The sequence below is a fragment of the Protopterus annectens genome, chromosome 1.part2 (assembly GCF_019279795.1).
Source record: "Protopterus annectens isolate FY-2018-M chromosome 1.part2, PAN1.0, whole genome shotgun sequence".
Lineage (NCBI taxonomy): Eukaryota > Metazoa > Chordata > Ceratodontiformes > Protopteridae > Protopterus > Protopterus annectens.
The window spans coordinates 554505733-554526556 of NC_056727.1; the positions used below are offsets into that span (position 1 = coordinate 554505733).

Below are 20824 nucleotides of genomic sequence, written 5' to 3' on the forward strand. Positions count from 1 at the left end.
TAATGCTGGACTGAATGATAATTGTTAAAAGAAAATGTTTAATACGCAAGAATGAAAAAAGTTTTGCAATAGTTTTTCTATTATTGTATGTGTAGCCAGGTCATGTTCTAAGACTTAAGAATTTAATAAAGGTGTTGGAAAAAAAAGTACATGTTGACATTTACTCAGATCAGAACTACTTTTCATACTTTCTCAAATCACTCTGCAGTTCAATATTAAGAATACATTTTACAAACTGAACTGACTGCAGCCTCCTCTAACAGAACAGCAAGGACCATCACACTACTTACCATTAACTGGTAAGGCTCAGAGACAAACTTTTTAAACGTCAACGTTTATACCAAAACAACAATCTAGTTTTATGCAAAAAAGGAAACCAAGTACTCCTGATGTCCATCAGTCACATTCTAATTTCCATCAGGCAAGAAAAAGAAGCAAGTAGCAAAGGAGCACATGGTATTTAATGACTGCTAGTAAGGTAAACTCAAGGCTGTACACAATAATACATATGAAAGACTGCATACTGGCTTTAACACACACAGGTGTTAAAGATAATCTTTGGTTAACACATCAATGTATCACTGGTTTCTATCACAGAAAGGAATAAATTGTGAATACTTACTCCTACGAAGCAGCTTTATTCTGTAACATGATTTGCAATTACCGTGGTTTACGACAAGTTTATCTACAATTATTTGAGTCACATTACTCCAATCTTGCACATGCTTTTCAAAGGAAATTAGATCAGCATTAATGCCCTAACATCTACCTAGTAGTCTTGTAGATACAAACCTTCTCAAAATAAGAATGCACTGCTCAAAGCAGACTAAACCTGGGTTAGTATGTTATGCAAAGGGATTGCACAGGTTGATACACCCACACACACGAAATAAAACTAACAAATAGTACAAAAATACCTAAGAGAAACTGCACCAACCTGTTCCCAAATTGTTTCTGCTATTTGGTCGATGGCTGCTCCAATGTCTCTAAATTCACCAGAGTACTTGACATATGCCCATGTGCAGAGGGATACAAGTGCTATACCCATCACAAGATTACATATGCTTGCAATAGCAGTCAGTCCAATGAATCCAGTCACTCCAGAGATTATATACATTGCAAACATAACCGCAAAAAGTGTTGCAGGAGTGCGAGCAGCATAAAAAATGTTTTTGCCATCATTGTGCTTTACAACATTTGCATAGGTATCATCAATTTCTCTCTCTAGTTGCTCCTGATACCGTCGACAAAACTCTTCTCCTCCCATCTTTTTCACAGACCGGAACTGTTTAACAGCTACCTCTTTAAACTCTTTGTGCTTCCTCTCAAGGTCTGATGGTGCAATGTAGGGTTTATCTCCTCCACAGACCTGGTGAGGGGGAAAAAAAAAAAGTTCACCAATATTTTTTTTAGAGGAAACTGATTACAATTTAATAGCTATCCAGCAGAATGTCCCCTTAATTGGGGGGGGGGGTCGTCACACAAGCAATAATGTAACCAAATTCGATTATGTTGTCTTGATTTTATGTTGTTTCAGTTATTGCTGCAAACATTTTTTCCCAGATCTTAGCGTGCATAGTCACAGTGGAGAACATTATTTCTGGGATTTAGTCTGCAAATCTGGACAGACAGCTACAGAGGCTGTTTACTTACCAACAGAAAACTCACCTTACAGTTGGAGAGCAGACGGCCCTTTCATTCCTCCCACTCCCTGCCTGGTTCTTCCAAAACTGGGGTCATTAACTGAACCCTGGTCATCTGGGTACAATCAGGGTTCCTTCCCTCTGCACCATGGAGATAAGCATCTTCTGCAGGAGACTAGAGGTTATCCATGTGACATTCAACTTAGTCTGCATGAAGATGGTAAATATAATGCAGTCATAAAATGAGAAGACATATTAAGGGACCCCAACTCACACTCAGCTCTGCAGTCTAACCACAGAAGTAGGTCATTCCACTGACATACAAGATGAGAATCATGTAAATTCCTCTGAGGTAGGTACAACCCAAGCTGCACTGGGGAGCAATTAAAAAAACAGAAAAGCCAATTACTTTAACAAGTTTTAAGAATCTCCTCATTAAAATGATTCAGCCACAACAGACCACCTTTGGTATACCGTACTTAATTACAGACTATGATACTAATTTACCCATTAATTTGACAGGATGCCCCCACCTCAAGTACAGGTGGTGCTCCTTTATGTCAAGAAGGTCACTCTTGAGCAAATAATTCATATTCCCTTAAGTCACGGTTCGCACTCGTTTTTTGCAGATGTCATCTCAGGACAACCTGAAACAGACCACTACAATTACCCTACAACACTGATTTTAAGGACTGCTGCAATTTTTCAACTTTGGTTTTAAAATACAAAGTTACAAACATTGCATCTGCATACACAGGCAATCTTACATCTACAACCCCTTTCACTGCTCATTTGGGGGCCCATGCACATGGCAACAGGAGATATGGGGTGTGTTTAGTTCTAGCATTTTCAGAGATCACTGTTCCAAGCACCTGCTTCCTTCCCACTGTAAATCTCACTAGGGCCTTAAGCCTGGATCATGGGCACTAACATTTCTGCATCCAAATTACTGTAGGTCAGAAGGAGGCCAAATACCTTTCTAAGTTTACTTATTACTGCAGTAAAAAAGTACCCTGCAAGTAGCACAGCTCACTCTCCCATTTAACTATTAACCTGGCAGGATACATTGCCTACAGAGAGAAATACAGCCAATAGTACAACTTATCCATCCCTGCCTGATGTGCACCTGTGTTTCTGATTTAGCTGAGATTTTTATAAACCTCTATTAAATCATGTCTCATCAATAACTGTATCTGATGATCTAATATTATAAGATCTGAGCATGCCCAGCAAACTGTTACAAATGTAGACAGTCACACTTATTTTCTATAACATAATTCCATATTCATGTGTGGTACATCTGCAGTGGAGTAGATGTATACTAACCAGTAATCCAGTAGTGGCATATTTTCCTACAGCATAATACGGCATATTGTCTGTAGGATAAACATATGCATGCATGAATACCTTTCTAGCTCAAAATACAATGTGCAACGCTCATAAATATAATCAGTATCAAGTATGTGAACACTCTAGTACTTTACAAAAACAAAGGCATTATGCAAACCAATAAAATAAATATTTGCGACTACAAATGAATTGCTGACAAGTATACACAGAAAGAACTGTGGTTACATAGCACTAAATGTCTTATGCAGTTGCAGCATTTACACTGGTCAGAATGCTGAAGTAATTTTTTCCATGCAAAGGCCAATATATTACACTGTGCATTCAAACTACTACCGTGGTACAATGTTAGTTGTCTGCCCTGCCTATGCCAAACTATAAATGGGCAAACTGCTTTTCAGTGGAATAAAACTTCCAGTAACTGTGACACTAGTTAACATTTTACACAAATAAAGGTACTTCTTAAAATAATGAAAGCAAAATAAAGAAGCTTAATGCATTCATGTTTTAGGTAGTAAATGTGACACTTGAATGCAATAAATGTTTAATGCATTCATGTTTTACATTTACTACCCGAAGCCCCCACCCCCCTCTAATGAGAAGCATGACCTTAATTAGGGTGGAAGGATCTGCATCTCCTTGCGATCCTTAAAGGCTATGCTATGGAGTTGATAACCTGGCAGAGGCAATCTTGGCAAACTAGTTGGAGGTGTGGTAGCAGATTTACAATGATAAAGAATGCCTAGTATAAAGACTCTGTTAAAGAATCCAAGCAAGGATCACAACTGAGTTTGGTATATGGCATATTATTTGGGGCAGGAAAGGTGCACACAGTACATAGCCAGAGAATAGTTAGCATATGTTTTGGTTACTGCTCCATCATGTGCTTGAACAGGGGATAGGACCACCACCATGGTGCCAGGCCTGGGGGTGTTGCTCTCCAGTGAGCAGCTGGTGTGACCCAGGTAGACAATGGGCTCAACCCTGAAAAACATGTGGACTCCACCCACAAGGCAGAAAGTGGGGTTCATATGTGATGTTTACCTTAAAGACCACTTTATACTCCCCATAATTTAACTTACCATATATCAGTGATACTGCTGTCAACCTGGGAATAACTTACTCATATGGATTTGTCTCGTCACTTGGAAAAAAGTTAACCTTAGCTCATTTGAGTACCTCTTGCATTAAGAGCAAATGGAGAAAAGGCTGAACTACAGCTTAAACCCTATTAGACCAAAGTAACAGGCATCCACAAATCATGGCTGAAAGACTATTTCTCGATTCTCCCACACACACAGCAAATTTTTACCATTTTTTCACCAACAGGCATGAGAAAAGTAGAAGTCGTGGAACCCTTACTCCAACACATAAATCCTCCATTATCATGCTAGCTATGGTATCTTGTACCAACTCCATCTATGAACAACCAAACCTTAAGTGGCAAGAATTTATATTCCTCCTGTCTCCCTCTGAACTTACCATCATTCAAAATACCCTAACGAATGTAATTAATGCCAATCATCACAAAATTCACCATGAGTGACTAACTCCTCCTATGGTGAGTAAAACTCTCAGTCATCTTCTTTCTGTCCATAATCTTTCACAGCAGGTATCCACTGGTATATGGCTTAAATCGTTGCCCTCAAACTCCTCCATCACTGACCTTTTCATCATAATTACCCATGGCAAGCTGAAATACTTCAGATACTCCATCCTTTATTCAATCACTATCTTATCAGCCAGTATGCTTCAAAACAAAAAGGCTGCCCAGATAATTTAAACAAGATATCCCCAACAACTGCCTCCAGTATTACCCAACTAACTCAAAGCAGCTCCTCTCTACATCTGCAGTGACCTGACCTAAACACTATTCACAGTCTATAATATTCTTTGTCCTACCCCAGAGAGACCTTAGAAAGAAATCTCCAAGACTGCTAATAAGGGACAAGAAACATTTTCCTCAAGCTAAAAAACATCTTCCACAATTCTTAACCAGAGCTTCTCAAATTAATCAGAATATAAATTCCCTTCTCACAAACGTTTTCAGTCCTTTGACATTATACTCTGTATACACAGGACACCTCCTACCATAAATATAACGAGTAAGCCTCCATTTTATTTTAAATCCATTTCTTCTAAACTGCAGAAAATCCTTGGCATTACTTATGATATATACATGTGTGTGTGCGTATACTATATATATAGGCATCTGTTTACCAGGATAGTCCAACTGGGCCATGAAGAGCCCATTTTCAGTGGAGGCCAGGGGAGAAAAGCTCCATAAAAACTTAGAATAGTTATCAGAATTAACAATTTTAAAAAATTAACAATTTAAAAAAGAAAATACACAAAAAATGTACCATAACTCAGGATTTAACAATGCATAGAAGACTGACATGAAAAATAAAAGCACAGGAAAAACATTAGCAATGTCTTCTTAAGACTGTTAGAAGTAACAATGTAGCAGAAGGATATGATGACCAAAAGTTTGTATTACATGTGCAGCTAAATATATCTCTGAAAATTTAATTGGTAAAGAAAGTTAGAAAACAAGAATATAAGCAAGAGGAAGATATAAGTCATATTATAGATGGAGGAAGTTTAGCACAAGTACAGAGCCAGTTTAGTAGAAAGATGTTGACTCAATGCAGTTTTGAAAGAAGCATGACTTTGAATGGTATGAATTGTTAATGGAAGGGCATTCCACCCTCTGGCTACGTTGAGATAGCAAAGTAACTGACCAGCAAGAAGTTTGGGCTTGTAGGTTTGCAGAACGCACTGTTTCTCAGATCTAAGGGGTCTGCTGGGAAGATAATGCAGAAATAAATTACTTGGAGCAGGACAGGCTGAGGATTTGAAAATTATTTTGTGTCCTGTAGTTAACTAGGTGAGATAGTGTGAGAGTTCAAGTCAGTTAAGTGAGCGTAGGGATGTGCAGTGGTGTGTAGAATGTATGGCATTTGTTGTAAACTTAGCAATTTTGTTGTTTCAAGTTTAGTTTTTAGGGAGGTTAGTAGATTAGTAAGCAAGCGGGCACCATAGATAAAGAGAGGGAAGGAGATGTGGTATCAAGTACTTGTTTAGTGGAAGGAGACAGGAAATGTTTATGCCTGTCTACAATACCTAGTTTCTGATGTATTTTTTTAATGTTGTTTTGTATGTGTAGGCCACATTTTAGGTTATCAATTACTCCTAGTAGCTGAGTGTGACTAACCAATTTTTGTGTTAGTCTGGGAAAGTATAGTGAACTGAGATTTGTTTATGGAGGTGTTTTTCTTGGGGTAAATATAATAAGTTTTTGCTGGGATTACAAGACAGATGGTTATTGTATAAACATGTCTCTATGGAGGTAACAGCCGACCGAGTGATTTGTTGAAGATCTGAAGTGTCTGGGGAGCATATAATTGTACAGTCGTCCGCATACTGCATGAGAGACCCCTGACTGAATGAAGAGTGAAGGTGATTAGTAAAGATACTAAACACAAACGGACCTATTATAAAACCTTGGGGAACCCCGGTAGAGGTGTGAAAATGGGGAGATGAAAAGTTTTGCCATCTAACTGCTTGTCCGTCTGATGAGTAACTGGAAAACCAGTGAACAGAAGGAGATGATAGACCAGTGTTTGAGAGCTGAGAAAGAAAAAGTGAGTGACATACTGTATTCAAAGACTTTTGATAAGTCAAGAAATAGGCTGGATACAATTTTTCCTGAGTCTCAAGCTTTACTGATTGTGTCCATGAAAGATATTAGGGCAGTTGTAGTACCATGACCTGGTCTGAATTCATGTTGAGTTGGAGATTGGGCTTGGTTAACATGAAGAAAATGTAGAAGTTGCATGCGTACACATTTTTCAAGGAGTTTAGAAAACAGGACATAATATGGTTATGGGTCACTAAAGACATCGGTCCATCCTTTGTGAAAGGGCAGAATGAAAGTTTCCAAAGTTTTGGGACATATGACTCTCGGATGGACCTGTTGATTAGTATACTAATTGGGTAGGCAATAGCTTCTGCAGCAAGTTTTAGAGAGTCAGTGTGGGAAGTTTGTCAGCTGCATTAGAGTTGGTTTACAGTTTGAGTAGTAGTCTTTTTATAATAGAAGTTGGGATTGTAGTAAGTGTGAACGTGGGTGAGGATTGTTGTTATTTTTATAAGTGAAGTTGTGGAGGGGGGATAGAGAGAGATGCGATAGGGCGGCTATTCCAGTGGGATATGCCCTAGACTGGAGTTGTGGAAAATTTGCAGGGATGTTGGGTATAGAATTGAAGTGTGAGTTGAAGACAGTACAGTTTTGTACTTACCATAAATGTAGATGTTCAAGTGTATATACTGCTGCAGTCATCACACTTTTAAGTTATCCTGCCATCAGGCGGTCCCGCAGTCGGCAAAATCCCAAAGTCTTGGTCCGGCGTCGGTTGTAGTCGCTTCTTCCCTGACGTCAGTGCGACAGGGGTATAAAAGAGGCAGCCGACGCCATTTTCTTCAGTTTTTCTTGCCCCAGATGTCAGGTGCCCCCAACTAGGAAGGCAATACAAATAACTATTGAAAAATACCATAGTAGATAAACAATAGTACTAGCTGTTAGCAAATACACCATATAGACATGCATCCAATTGATTGATGTACATGGAGTTATAACTAACACCCTGGTACGTAGAGGGGATGGTGGGAGGGTAACCTGGACTGCAGCAGTATATACACTCGAACATCTACATTTATGGTAGGTACAAAACTGTACTATGTTCATCGTGTTATACTGCTGCAGTCATCACACTTGGGTTGAATCCCAAAGCTATGGATGGGGGTGGCTGGTACTAAACTGGGTTAGGCGAAGCTAGGATGCCCTGAAGAACTGCAGTGGCAAAACCAGCTCTGGTTTGAGTATAATGGAAGGTGGTAGTGCTTGGTAAAGGTGTGCACTGAACTCCAAGTAGCTGCCTCCAGAATGTCCTTGGTTGGAACCCCCCTGAGAAAGGCTGCTGAGGTTGCTGTAGACCTGGTAGAATGGGACCTAATATTAACAGGCACTGCTTTCCCATGGTGCGAGTAGCAAAAGCGGATACAATGTGCTATCCATTTGAAGATGGTCTGTTTTGAAATAGCCTTTCCTTGTGAACCTGCAGCATAGGATACAAAGAGTTGGTCCGTTTTTCTGAAGGTCTTTGTCTTATCCAAATAGTAACATAGCTGTCTGTGACTGTCCAAAGAGTGAAGGAGTTTTTCTCCTTTATTCTGTGGGTTTGGATAAAAGGTGGGTAAATGAATGGTCTGATTCAAAGCCACACTGGATACTACCTTTGGCATAAAGGTAGGGTTAGTTTGTAAAGAGACTCTTGTCCTGATGGAAAATGATGAAAGGTTCCACTGCCATGAGTGCCTGTAGTTCTGAGACCCTGCGTGCTGAGGTGATAGCCAGCAACAGAGCTGTTTTCCATGACAAGTATTGTAGTTCTGCTGAGAAGGCTGGTTTGAAAGGAGGCAGTGTTCATTTTTCTAAAACGAAGGTGAGGTCCCAAGCTGGCGTTGGGGGTTTTCTGGGGGGTCTTATATTCTTAGCCCGTCTGAGAAACTGCCTTAGTAAAGGGTGTGAGAATATGGGAGGATCCGTATTATATTGAGCTGAAATGGCTGAAGCATGGATCTTAATGGATGAGAAAGAAAGGCCTTTGTGTAGCATCTCAGTTAAGTATTGCAGTATTTGAGGAATGTTTGGTATCCCAGGATTTTGGCCTTTAGCCTGGTTCCATGCACAAAATCTTTTCCATTTGTCTGATTCAATTTTTCTGGTGCTGGGCCTCCTGGCCTCCAAAATGACATTCAGGACATCCTTTGAGAGAAGTGTTGATTGATAATTCAAGGTATTCTCCATGCAGCTAAATTTAAAGTCCTGAGCTGACTGTGAAGGATCTGAGTTTTGCTGAGTCAACAGAAGTGGGAATTGAGGTAAGATCCATGGAGGGCTGTGAGTCAAGTTCCTTAGTAATGGGTACCAGTGCTGTCGTAGCCAGTCTGGAGCAATGAGGATCATTTGCGTTCTCTCTGATCTGACTTTCAGTAATACCTTGGTCAATAGAGGTAGTGGTGGGAAGGCATAGACTGTCAATGCTGTCCAACTGAGTGATAAGGCGTCCACCTTCCAGGCTAGGGAATAAGTCCTTGTGCAAAATTTTTGTAGTTGGCAATTGTTGGGGGAGGGAAATAGATCTATGTCTGGGCGTCCCCACCTTTGAGTTATCATTGAAAATATTTGTGGGTGTAGTCTCCACTCTTGAGGATCTGCCATATTTCTGCTTAATTCATCTGCCAATATGTTTTCCTTTCCTGGCAGGAATTGTGCTTGCAGTTGTACTTGGTAAGTCAATGCTGTGTTCCACAAGGTCATTGCCTGTCTGCATAAAGGGTAGGAGTGTGTTCCTCCCTGTTTGTGTATGTACCACATAACTGCGGTGTTGTCTGTCCTTATTAGTAGTTGTCCTGGATGCAAGAGGTCCTTGAAGGCTGTCAGTGCATTTTGCACAGCTAGCATCTCCTTTTGGTTGAGGTGTAGATGCATTTGTTTTGCAGACCATTTGCCCTGTATGCAGTGTCCTACCATGTGTGCTCCCCAGGCGTAGTCTGAAGAATCTGTTGTCATAGTTTGGTTTGCTGGAGGCAAGACAAAAGGAAGACCCTTGTTTATTTGACATGCTTGAGCCCACCATGGGACCTTTTTTTGAAGGCAGGGAATGAGAGGTATACTTGTTTCGAGGCTGTGCCTGTGTTGAGACCATACACTTTTCAGGTACCATTGTAATTTCCTCATATGCAGCTTTGCATGTGCAACTAGTTGAATGCAGGATGCCATGAACCCCAATGCCTGCAGGATTTTCCTTGCAGTGAGCTGGGTAAAAGTTGCCATCTTTTTGAAGTATTGAGTTAGCTGTTTTTGTTTGTCTGGCGTGAGATAAGCCATCTGGGCCGTTGTATTTAAGCTGGCACCCAGGAATATTATGTCTTGTGAGGGTATTAGCTTTGACTTCTTTTTATTTACGGTGTACCCTAGGCAACTTAGCAGCTTTGTTACAAGTGCCAGATGCTGTAATAGAATGTCCTTGCTGTCCGCTTGGATCAGGCAGTCGTCCAGATATGGATAAATTTGTATTCCTCGTCTGCAGTATGCAATTACTGATGCCAGGCATTTCGTAAATACTCTGGGTGCAGTAGATAAGCCAAAGGGCAATGCAGAGAATTGATAATGCGTTGTACCTGTCAAAAATCTGAGGTATCTTCTGCAATCTTGTCTGATAGGGACATGCAGGTATGCCTCTTTGAGGTCCAATGTTACCAGCCAAGACTCCTTGCCCAGCATGGGAAGAAGCTGCTGTAGTGTGAGCATTTTGAATTTGGGTACCTCCAGGTATGTGTTCAGAATCGAGAGGTCTAAAATGGGTCTCCAGGCTTTGTCCTTTCTAGGTACTAGAAATAGTCTTGAGTAAAAGCCTTGACCTTGCTCCTTTGTAGGTACCTTTTGAATTGCTTTCATATCCATGAGAGCTGAAATTTGCGTTTGTGCCTCTGCCCATTGGTTTGGAGGCAGATTTGGCATGCCTCTCATCCATGGTAAAGTGTGAAAATGAAATCTGTAGCCTCGGGTAATAATATCCATCTTATAATCCATCTTATAATATAATATAATGCCCTTTGTTATGATGCGCCAATTTTGTGGAAATAGAGCCAGCCTTCCTCCCAAAGGTGCTGCCACTGCAATTTTGCTTGGGAGGTGGAGGGAAGTCATTGTGTTCGTTTCCTGAAGGGTTGAGATCTTTCGTCCCCACCTCTGAGTTGTTGTATGCCATTGTCTAGGCCTGAAAGAACCTTGTGGCTGGCCTCTGCCCCTTGGGCGTCTGTACCTACCCCTTTGGGGTCTGTCTGATGCAGGAAAGGACCAGTTTTTTGATGGCCAGTTTCTGCTGAAACGAGGAGGTTGTACCTGTAAAAAATCTTTAACTGTCTGCATAGATTTTGCCTTTTCTTCCATTTTCTTTAGGACTTCCTCTGCTTTGACACCAAACAACACATCTTTCTGCAATGGAGCATCCAATAACTTTGCTTTGACATGTTCTGGTAAGGCTTGCTCTTTTAGCCAAGCATGTCTACGAATTACAGATCCTGTGACAGCTGCTCTACATGAGGCTTCCAATGAATCAAAAACACACTGTAAGGTATGCTTTCCCACCTGTTCTGCTGCATGCAGCAAAACCTGCATCTCTTTGAAATCAGGTTGATCTGTCTGAGGGATCATTTTCTGCTTTAACTGTGTAATCAAGTACTGCTGGTATTTTAGCATGTGGAATTGGCAGTTTAAGGCCCTCATGGCCAAAGTGGCAGACGTATACACTTTCTTCCCCCATCTTTCTAATGCTCTAGAATCTCTTTCAGAAGGTAGTGGATTCTTAGCAGTAGAGGCCTTAACCCCTTTGGGACCCTGGGAAATGGTTTCGGGGAACGTGCCGTTTCTCAGATCTAAAGGGTCTGCTGGGAAGAAAATGCAGAAATAAATTACTTGGAGCAGGACAGGCTGAGGATTCGAAAATTATTTTGTGTCCTGTAGTTAACTAGGTGAGAGAGTGTGAGAGTTCAAGTCAGTTAAGTGAGCGTAGGGATGTGCAGTGGTGTGTAGAATGTATGGCATTTGTTGTAAACTTAGCAATTTTGTTGTTTCAAGTTTAGTTTTTAGGGAGGTTAGTAGATTAGTAAGCAAGCGGGCACCATAGATAAAGAGAGGGAAGTAGATATGGTATCAAGTACTTGTTTAGTGGAAGGAGATAGGAAATGTTTATGCCTGTCTACAATACCTAGTTTCTGATGTATTTTTTTAATGTTGTTTTGTATGTGTAGGTCACATTTTAGGTTCTCAATTACTCCTAGTAGCGGAGTGTGACTAACCAATTTTTGTGTTAGTCTGGGAAAGTATAGTGAACTGAGATTTGTTTATGGAGGTGTTTTTCTTGCGGTAAATATAATAAGTTTTTGTTGGGATTACAAGACAGATGGTTATTGTATAAACATGTCTCTATGGAGGTAACAGCCAACAGAGTGATTTGTTGAAGATCTGAAGTGTCTGGGGAGCATATATTTGTACAGTCGTCCGCATACTGTAAGAGACCCCTGACTGAATGAAGAGTGAGGGTGATTAGTAAAGATACTAAACACAAACTGACCTATTATAAAACCTTGGGGAACCCCGGTAGAGGTGTGAAGATGAGGAGATGAAAAGTTTTGCCATCTAACTGCTTGTCCATCTGATGAGTAACTGGAAAACCAGTGAAGAGAAGGAGATGACAGACCAGTATTTGAGAGCTGAGAAAGAAAAAGCGAGTGACATACTATATCAAAAACTTTTGATAAGTCAAGAAATAGTCTGGATACAATTTTTCCGGAGTCTCAAGCTTTACTGATTGTGTCCATGAAATATATTAGGGCAGTTGTAGTACTATAACCTGGTCTGAATTCATGTTGAGTTGGAGATTGGGCTTGGTTAACAAGAAGAAACTGTAGAAGTTGCATGTGTACATATTTTTCAAGGAGTTTAGAAAACAGGACATAATATGGTTATGGGTCACTAAAGACATCGGTCCATCCTTTGTGAAAGGGCAGAATGAAAGTTTCCAAAGTTTTGGGACATATGACTCTTGGGTGGACCTGTTGATTAGTATACCAATAGGGTAGGCAATAGCTTCTGCAGCAAGTTTTAGACAGTCAGTGTGGGAAGTTTGTCAGCTGCATTAGAGCTGGTTTACAGTTTGAGTAGTAGTGTTTTTATAATAGAAGTTGGGATTGTAGTAAGTGTGAACGTGGGTGAGGGATTTATTGTTGTTATTTTTATAAGTGAAGTTGTGGAGGGGGGGGATAGAGAGAGATGTGATAGGGCAGCTATTCCAGTGGGATATGCCCTAGACTGGAGTTGTGGAAAATTTGCAGGGATGTTGGGTATAGAATTTTGAATAAAATCTGATGTTTTGTCAGGGAGGGACATGGGTTGCTTTTATGTACCAGGGGGCTTAGAAGTGATCCTATAGAATGACCACAATTTTTGGGGATTTTGCTTGTTTTTTGTTTGAGGTAAGTAGTCTTTTTTGTCTCTGGATACTTTTTTTTTTTTTTTTTTTATACTTGGTTATGGAGCTGTTTGTATGTCAATATGCCTGAGGGGTTTTTAAATTTTTGTCACTGTTTGTATCTTAATATGTCCGAGGGGGTTTTAAATTTTTGTCACCGTTTGGTTTTCACTCTTTTTACTCTTGATGTGCAAGTGTGTTTAGTGTTTCTAAAGTAATCTAGTATGTCATCAAGAGGAAGATATTTTAGGTTAGACAAGTTCATATTTTTTAGTATACTGAAGTGTGTGTGTGGCTTAAAATTCCAAGAACCCTAACATGTTTGTAATGATGCTGCTTGTGGAGGGAGGGTGCTGTTTGATGCACAAAGCATCTAAGCATATGTGTATATATAAATGATATCACATCTTACACCCTACACTATTCCATTATGTTGCCAAGCAACTATGCAAGTCTATTTCTTTCATCTTTAATAACATCTTAACACTATTCCCAATAACAATGCAAAGGTGGCATGAAAGGGGGAAGTTGACTCAAATGGAAAGTGTTCGGGAAAGTGATTATGAAGCGCACTTCATCTTCCCCCTGCTCTACTCTTAAAGATCAGTGGTGTGTGGGCCTGCTGTAGGAAACCAATTTTGTACCAAATGGCTTACTACAGTGTAAGTGAAAGTCTTTTTTCCTATTCACTGAAGAGATGGAGTGTGGGCATGCTGTAGGAAGATGACTGGCATGAAGGTACTTATTGGCTTGCTACAGAGTAAGCCATAGTGCTGTCTTTTTTTTCTTGGTTTGCTCTTCACTTGAAGAGCTGAGAGAGTGGGGGCGCTAGGTAAGCCAGCTACAGCTCTGAATATTCCCCTTTGCTTTACTCACTCAACCTCCCTCATCCAAAGGCTAAAAGCCCCTCCTCTCCAAATTACTTTAAATCCATATCGAACATGTACCCCTAGCAAAAATTCTAGAAAAAAAATCCTTTATCAACCAAATTATTTACTAATTTGATATTTGTTTATTGGGAAAGTCTGACTGGGCCAGTAAGTGCCCACTTTCAGTGAAGGCCAGGGAGAAAAGCTCCACAATCACAACACAAACACTAACACATCAAAAATGATAGGCAACATGGTTACACAGCAATATAGTACCTACAGTAATATACTCTATAACAATGGAATGGTGAGGATGCAGGGAGTAGAGGTGGCGAAGGTGGATGAGTTTAAATACTTTCGAACAACAGTTCAAAGTAATGGTGAGTGTGGAAGAGAGGTGAAGAAGAGAGTACAGACAGGATGGAATGGGTGGAGAAGAGTGTCAGGCGTGATTTGTGACAGACGAGTACCAGTAAGAGTGAAAGGGAAGGTCTACAAGAGGGTAGTGAGGTCAGCTATATTATATGGGTTGGAGACAGTGGCACTGACAAAAAGACAGGAGTCAGAGCTGGACGTGGCAGAGTTAAAGATGCTAAGATTTGCACTGGGTGTGACAAGGGTGGACAGGATTAGGAACAGTACGGTCAGCCCAGGTTGGAAGGTTTAGAGACAAAGCCAGTGAGGCAAGATTACGTTGGTTTGGACATGTGCTGAGTATATTGGGAAAAAGATACTAAGGATGAAGCTGCCAGGTAACAGGAAAAGAGGAAGGCCTAAGATAAGGTATAAACCTTGTGGTGAGAGGATATGCAGATGGGTGGTGTGACTGAGCAAGATGCAGGAGACTGGAAGAAATGGAAACAGATGATCTGCTGTGGCGACCCTTAACAGGAGCAGATGAAAGAAGTAGTATTATACTCCATAACAGATCATACTGGTTCTAACTCTTAACTGTTCTATTACTAGACTTGAAATGGAATTTGTTAGTCAACCAAGGCCTCTGTCTATGAAAACTGCATGCCTGTGGTTTCCCCAAAAACATATGCTTATGGCTCAAAAACTGTTGTACTGATAGAAGCTCTCACCATCTCACGACAGCAAAAATCTGACGTGTCTAAAGGAGTGCTATAAGGGTTCAGTCTTTGGATCCCTCCTCCTTTCATTATTAATTACTGCTCACAGACTACCCTACTGTTCTATGCAGATGATACCTTAATGATATCACCACACAAACTAGCCTCCCAACTAGAAAAAAAATCCAGTTTCACACAATTATGGGTATGGTTTCCATAAATAATTAACCATAAATCCACCATTGTGTTATTTACTACCTCAAACAAAAACTACACAAAATCTCTCAACTACTTAAAGATTTGAATAGGTTTCCTCTTCTACTGCAAAGAACAGATACCCTGGACATTCTTTTCAGTCTCCTTTCAAGCACACCCAGGACAAATGTCAAGAAAAGTATTATGGCAGGTGAAAATCAACTACAATTTTCTTGTCCCCTACCTCAAAGATACCAGATAAGCTACTGTACCAAATGTTCCAATCCCCAGACTAGAATATGGCTTCCCTATCTTCACCCTAAACTCTTCTCATAATTCTATTTCATAGAGGATGGATATAAAAGATGAGTTACTCACTTGGCCCTAAAGAAACATCAGTGTATCTGGATCCATAAGGCAAACTGGCTCCACATTAACCAAACTGCTAACTTCCTTTTAAACTCACTAATACAAAGTGCTACATGCAACTTTATTTCCCACCTCTCAGAAGTAAATTAAAAACTCTTCCCTTTCAAATAATCATTTCAGAAACTATAATGTAATTCTGCTCATCAGATCCCCCCAAAATCTGGCAGTTGTTGGAAAAAAAATTATCCAAAACTGCTCCAGATACTTGGAACTCTCTCCAGGAAGAGATATGAATGAGCAGCTTGCCACAAATTCAAAAGCAACTCATAACTTACCTCTATAAAAATATGAATGTTCTTTATTTCATTGACAAAGAAAATACTGATTTTCCTCATAACTCATACCCCACCATGAAGAAATACTGGATTTCTTTGTTTGTTTCCTTGCTGGGTCAGTATTAATTTAATTTTGCTTTACTCAAAAAGCATCCTTATATACACCTGTACTATAACTACATGTACATAATTATTCTGCCACATTTTATACAAAAAGTGCACTTGTGTAAATAAATTTACCATAACAGTAGATGTCTGAATGGTCATTTCTGCAGTAGTCTTAGCTGTATGGTTAATATACTGCCAATGATACAACAGCTGACCATTTTGCAAAGATTTCAGAGCACCTTTCAGACATCCAAACCAGTAAATCAGCTGGAGCTGAGCTGACTGAAGTCAAATTTGAGCGTCAAGCCCTTCAGAACTTACCCACCACAGAAGAGTGCTTCTCTTGCTAGTCCTAGAGACTAGACTGATGGCTAATGCTGTTCCAGTGCTGGGCAGATAAGTTCCATTTGAGGAAAAAAAGACTTCCATTTTACTTTTTTTGATTGAAATTATAGTTCTACAAACCTTTTTATGACAAATTATACTTTTTCTGTAAACATGATTAAAAAAGTGTTTTAATAACTATCACTTTAATTTTAAATTTGTTACATGATTAATTTTAAACGGGAGCATCATACTTTTTTTTTTTTACTTTTGTGGTAAAGCTTGATAAAACTAATTATAAACTACATTTTCTGTGGTAAAATATGTATTGTTTTAATTTTAAAGTGCCTTTTACTGTGTTTTAAAGGGGAAAATTACTTCTTTACACCTTACTTGTTTTACTGACTAGTGCTGCTAAGCTTCCTTGTGAATCCGGCATATTTTTCAGCTTAACCATGGAATAACCAGGTGGTTTTCCTTTTTGTTCCCTTCTTCCAGTCACAAAAAGAAGAAAATCATTAGTGGCTCAGCTGCAGGTGGGGCAGTCTGCTGTGGCCAAAAAGTACAGTTGTGTACACTTACATAAATGTAGATGTTAGAGTGTATTCACTGTTGCAGTCCTAACTAAGGGGTTATTCGGCTCCTGGTAGCCCTCGATTGGCCAGAGTACCAAAGCTAAGTAAAAATTACATTGGCTGTCGTCGGTTGTAAAGGATGTCCGATACAAAAGGAGGCAGCCGACATCATTTCCTCAGTCTTTCTTGCCATAACAAGTCAGAAGCCCCCAGAAAACAAGGCTTACACCAAAAGCAATTTTGGCAAATGATATCAAATTTAGACTACACCTTAGGAAAAAATAGGAGAGGACCAAAAAAGGGGGAAGGTGGAAGGGAAACCAGGACTGCAACAGTGAAAACACTCGAACATCTACATTTATGGTAAGTGTACACAACTGTACTATGTTCATCGTGTTTCACTGTTGCAGTCCTAATTAATGGGTTGATTACCAAAGCCCAGAGAAAAGGGAGGAGGAACCAACAGAATCAAGGGTTGGATATAATGCCCTGCAGAACAGCAGTGGCAAACCCTGCCCTGGCTCTGGAAAACAAAGACAAATTGTAATGCTTTGTGAAAGTTTGAACAGAAGACCATGTGCCAGCCTCCAAAATGTCTTTAGTAGGGACACCCCTTAAAAAGGCTGCAGAAGTGGAAGCTGCTCTAGTTGAGTGGGTCCTAACCCCATGAGGAGGAACCTTGCCATGAAAGGAATAAAAAGTAATGCAATGTGCAAGCCATTTAGAAATGGTTTGCTTAGAAATAGCCTTGCCCTGGGCGCCAGGAGCAAACTGTGCTGATTTCCGAAGGTCTTTAGTCCTGTCCAGGTAAAACCTAAGCTATCTGTGCACATCAAGATGATGTAGGATCCTTTCACCTCTACTTTGAGGATTAGGAAAGAAGGTAGGAAGGTGTATGGACTGATTAAGAGTCAGGCTAGAAACCACCTTAGGCATAAGGAGGGATTGGTTCTCAGAGAAACCCTATCTGCGTGGAAAAGAAGAAAAAGGCTCCACAGCCATCAAAGCTTGCAGCTCCGAAACCCTCCTAGCTAAAGTTAATAGCCAAGAGGAAGGCAGTCTTCCAAAAGAGAAACTTTAAATCCATAGTGGCAGCTGGCTCAAGAGGAGGAAGAGTGAGTTTCTCCAGAACAAAATTACCGATCCCAGACTGGAGTAGGTGCCCTTCTGGGAGGTTTTAAGTTGCAAGCACCTCTGAGAAACATTTTCATCAGGGAATGAGAGAAAATGGGTTTCTCAAAAGAACAATGAGCAGAAATGGCTGAAGCATAAATCTTGATAGAGGAAAAAGAAAGACCACCCTGAAGCAAATCAGAAGGGTAGGCTGAGAAGAAGATTCCACTCTAGCCTGCATCCAATGAGAGAATCTTTCCCATTTGCCAGCGTAATACCTCCTAGTGCTAGGCCTACTGGCCTCTCTCAGCACGTCAACCACCTGCTGGGAAAGGGAAGAAGAAAAGGATGGAGTCATACAATGAGCCATGCTGCCAAATGGAGAGACTGAAGATGAGGATGTAGAATGTTTCCCCCTTCGGTGAACCAAAAGATCTGGCTTCAGAGTAAGATACCAAGGAGGAAATTGGGAGACACTATAAAGCAGTGGATACCAATGCTGTCTGTGCCAGTCTGGAGCTATGAGAATAGCCCTTGGTCGGTCGTCCCTGATCTTCAATAATACTCTGGGAAGAAGAGGAGGGAAGGCATAAACTGACAGCAGCGTCCAAGGGAAGGACAGAGCATCCCACTTTCCAGGCTCTGCTGTGATGCTGTCTGGTGCAAAGCAGAGGAAGAAGTTGGTTGTCTGGAGAGGACTCCACCTGAGGTGTGCCCCAAAGTTGAATGATGCTGTAAAAGACTGCTCTGTTCAGCTGTCACTTGTGAGAATTCAGGGTTTGTCTGCTCAACTGGTCTGCCAAAACACTGAGCCTTCCTGGAAGAAACTGAGCTAGGAGATGCAGGCCCAAGGATGCTGCCATGGACCAGAGATTCATGCTCTGCCTGCACAGGGGGTAAGAATGCGTCCCTCCCTGTTTGTTGATGTACCATATGACTGTGGTGGTGTCTGTTTTGACAAGCAGGGTTCCAGGAGAAAGAAGATGCCTGAAAGCTAGTAAGGCCTGCTGAACTGCTATTAACTCCTTTAGATTTACGTGCAGGTGCATTTGCTGTGAATTCCAATGTCCCTGTATGCATCTGCCATTCAGGTGAGCTCCCCAGGCGTAGTCCAAAGCATCTGTGTGAGAACTTGAGTGGCAGGAGGTGGGCGAAAAGGCATGCCTGTGTTTTTTAGACAGGCTGTTGCCCACCATAGAAAATCTGTCTGCAGAGATAGATGCAGAGGAATCATCATATCCAGGTCCTGTGTGTGTTGACACCAAATGTTCTTGAGTTACCACTGCAATTTCCTCATATGCAGTCATGCATATGGAATCAAGAGAATGCAAAAGGCCATGTATGCCAGAGCTTGCAGGTATTTCCTTGCAAGGAGCTGGGGCAGGCTTGCCAATTCCTTGAAGTAAACTGAAAGAGTTGTCTGCTTCTCCTGGGTGAGATGCATCATCTGGGCGACTGCGGTCAGACTCGCTCCCAGGAATGTTTTATCCTTGGATGGCACCATTTTTGATTTTTCCTCATTGAGAGTGTAACCCAGGGAAGAGAGAAGAGTCTTTACAAATTCTAGATCCTTTAACAGCTGTTGAGAATTTGCTTGAATTAGATAGTCATCCAAGTATGGATAAATCTGAATTTTCTTCTGCCTGCAGAAAGCAATGACTGGAGCCAGTCACTTTGTGAAAACTCTGGGAGCAGTAGATAAGCTAAAGGGCAGCACACAGAATTGATAATGTTGCTTGCCCACTCTGAAACGAAGGTATTGCCTGAACTTTCCCCGATAGGGATGTGCAGATAAGCCTCCGAGATCCAAGGTTACCAGCCAGGAATCCTTTTCAAACACTGGTAGCAACTGATGCAGAGTGAGCATTTTGAACTTTGGAATTACCAACAAAGAGTTCAGAATGGATAGCTCTAGGATAGGACGCCATGTGCCTTCTTTTTTTGGAACTAGGAAAAGTCTGGTATAGAAACCCTGGCCTACCAGCTGAGCAGGAACTGGTTATATTGCTCCCAGATGAAACGGACACAAAATGTGTTTTTCTACTTCTGCCCTTTGGTCTAGTCCTACAATGGTTCTGTCTGCTGGTATCAGGAAACATCCAACTTTTAGAAGGGTAATTCCTGCTAAAGTGAAGAGGTTGAACTTGCAGAAAATCCTTAACAGTTTGCATAGACTTGACCTTATCCTCCATTTTTTGAGCACTTCCTCTACTTTGCTGCCAAAAAGACTGTCCTTATGCAAAGGTACATCTAAAAGCTTAGCCGTGGCAGGCTCTGGTAGGGGCTGTTCCCTGAGCCAAGCGTGCCTTCTGATAACAGATCCAGTAGCTGTAGTTCTGCAGGAGGCTTCTAGAATGTCAAAACCACAATGTAAAGAATGCTTACTGACAAGACTGGCAGAGTTCAGCAAATCCTGCATATCCTTACTCTCTGCCAACAGAGGCACACTCGCTATCCTAGACTTAATAGCATCCAAGGTGTGCTGCTGGTACTTCAGCATATGAAAAAGACAATTAGTAGATCTAATAGCAAGAGTAGCAGAGGTATAAACTTTTTCTACCCCACCTATCCAGGTTCCTAGATTCCCTATCAGAGGGAACAGGATTTTTGGTAACGGGGCCTTAACTCCTTTAGGACCTTGAGAAAACCTTTGGATCAGCCAATGGATTCCTGAAAAGAAACAGATGAGAACGAGGAACTCTACAGTACCAGTCAGGCTTCCTGGGAGCAGGAGGAACCAAATTTGGAGTCAAGGAATTTTCCAGAAAAACAA

General features: G+C 40.9%; 1 protein-coding gene across 3 annotated transcripts in view; it reads right to left on the bottom strand.

Moving 5' to 3' along the window:
* The window catches only part of ATL2 (atlastin GTPase 2), a 1083407-nt gene that overhangs the window by 76536 nt on the left and 986047 nt on the right, over positions 1–20824 (bottom strand). For all 3 annotated transcript variants that reach the window (XM_044057663.1, XM_044057671.1, XM_044057677.1), the window contains exon 13: positions 938–1369. In XM_044057663.1, coding sequence (XP_043913598.1) covers positions 938–1369 — 432 coding nt within the window. The remainder of the gene's footprint in view (positions 1–937; positions 1370–20824) is intronic.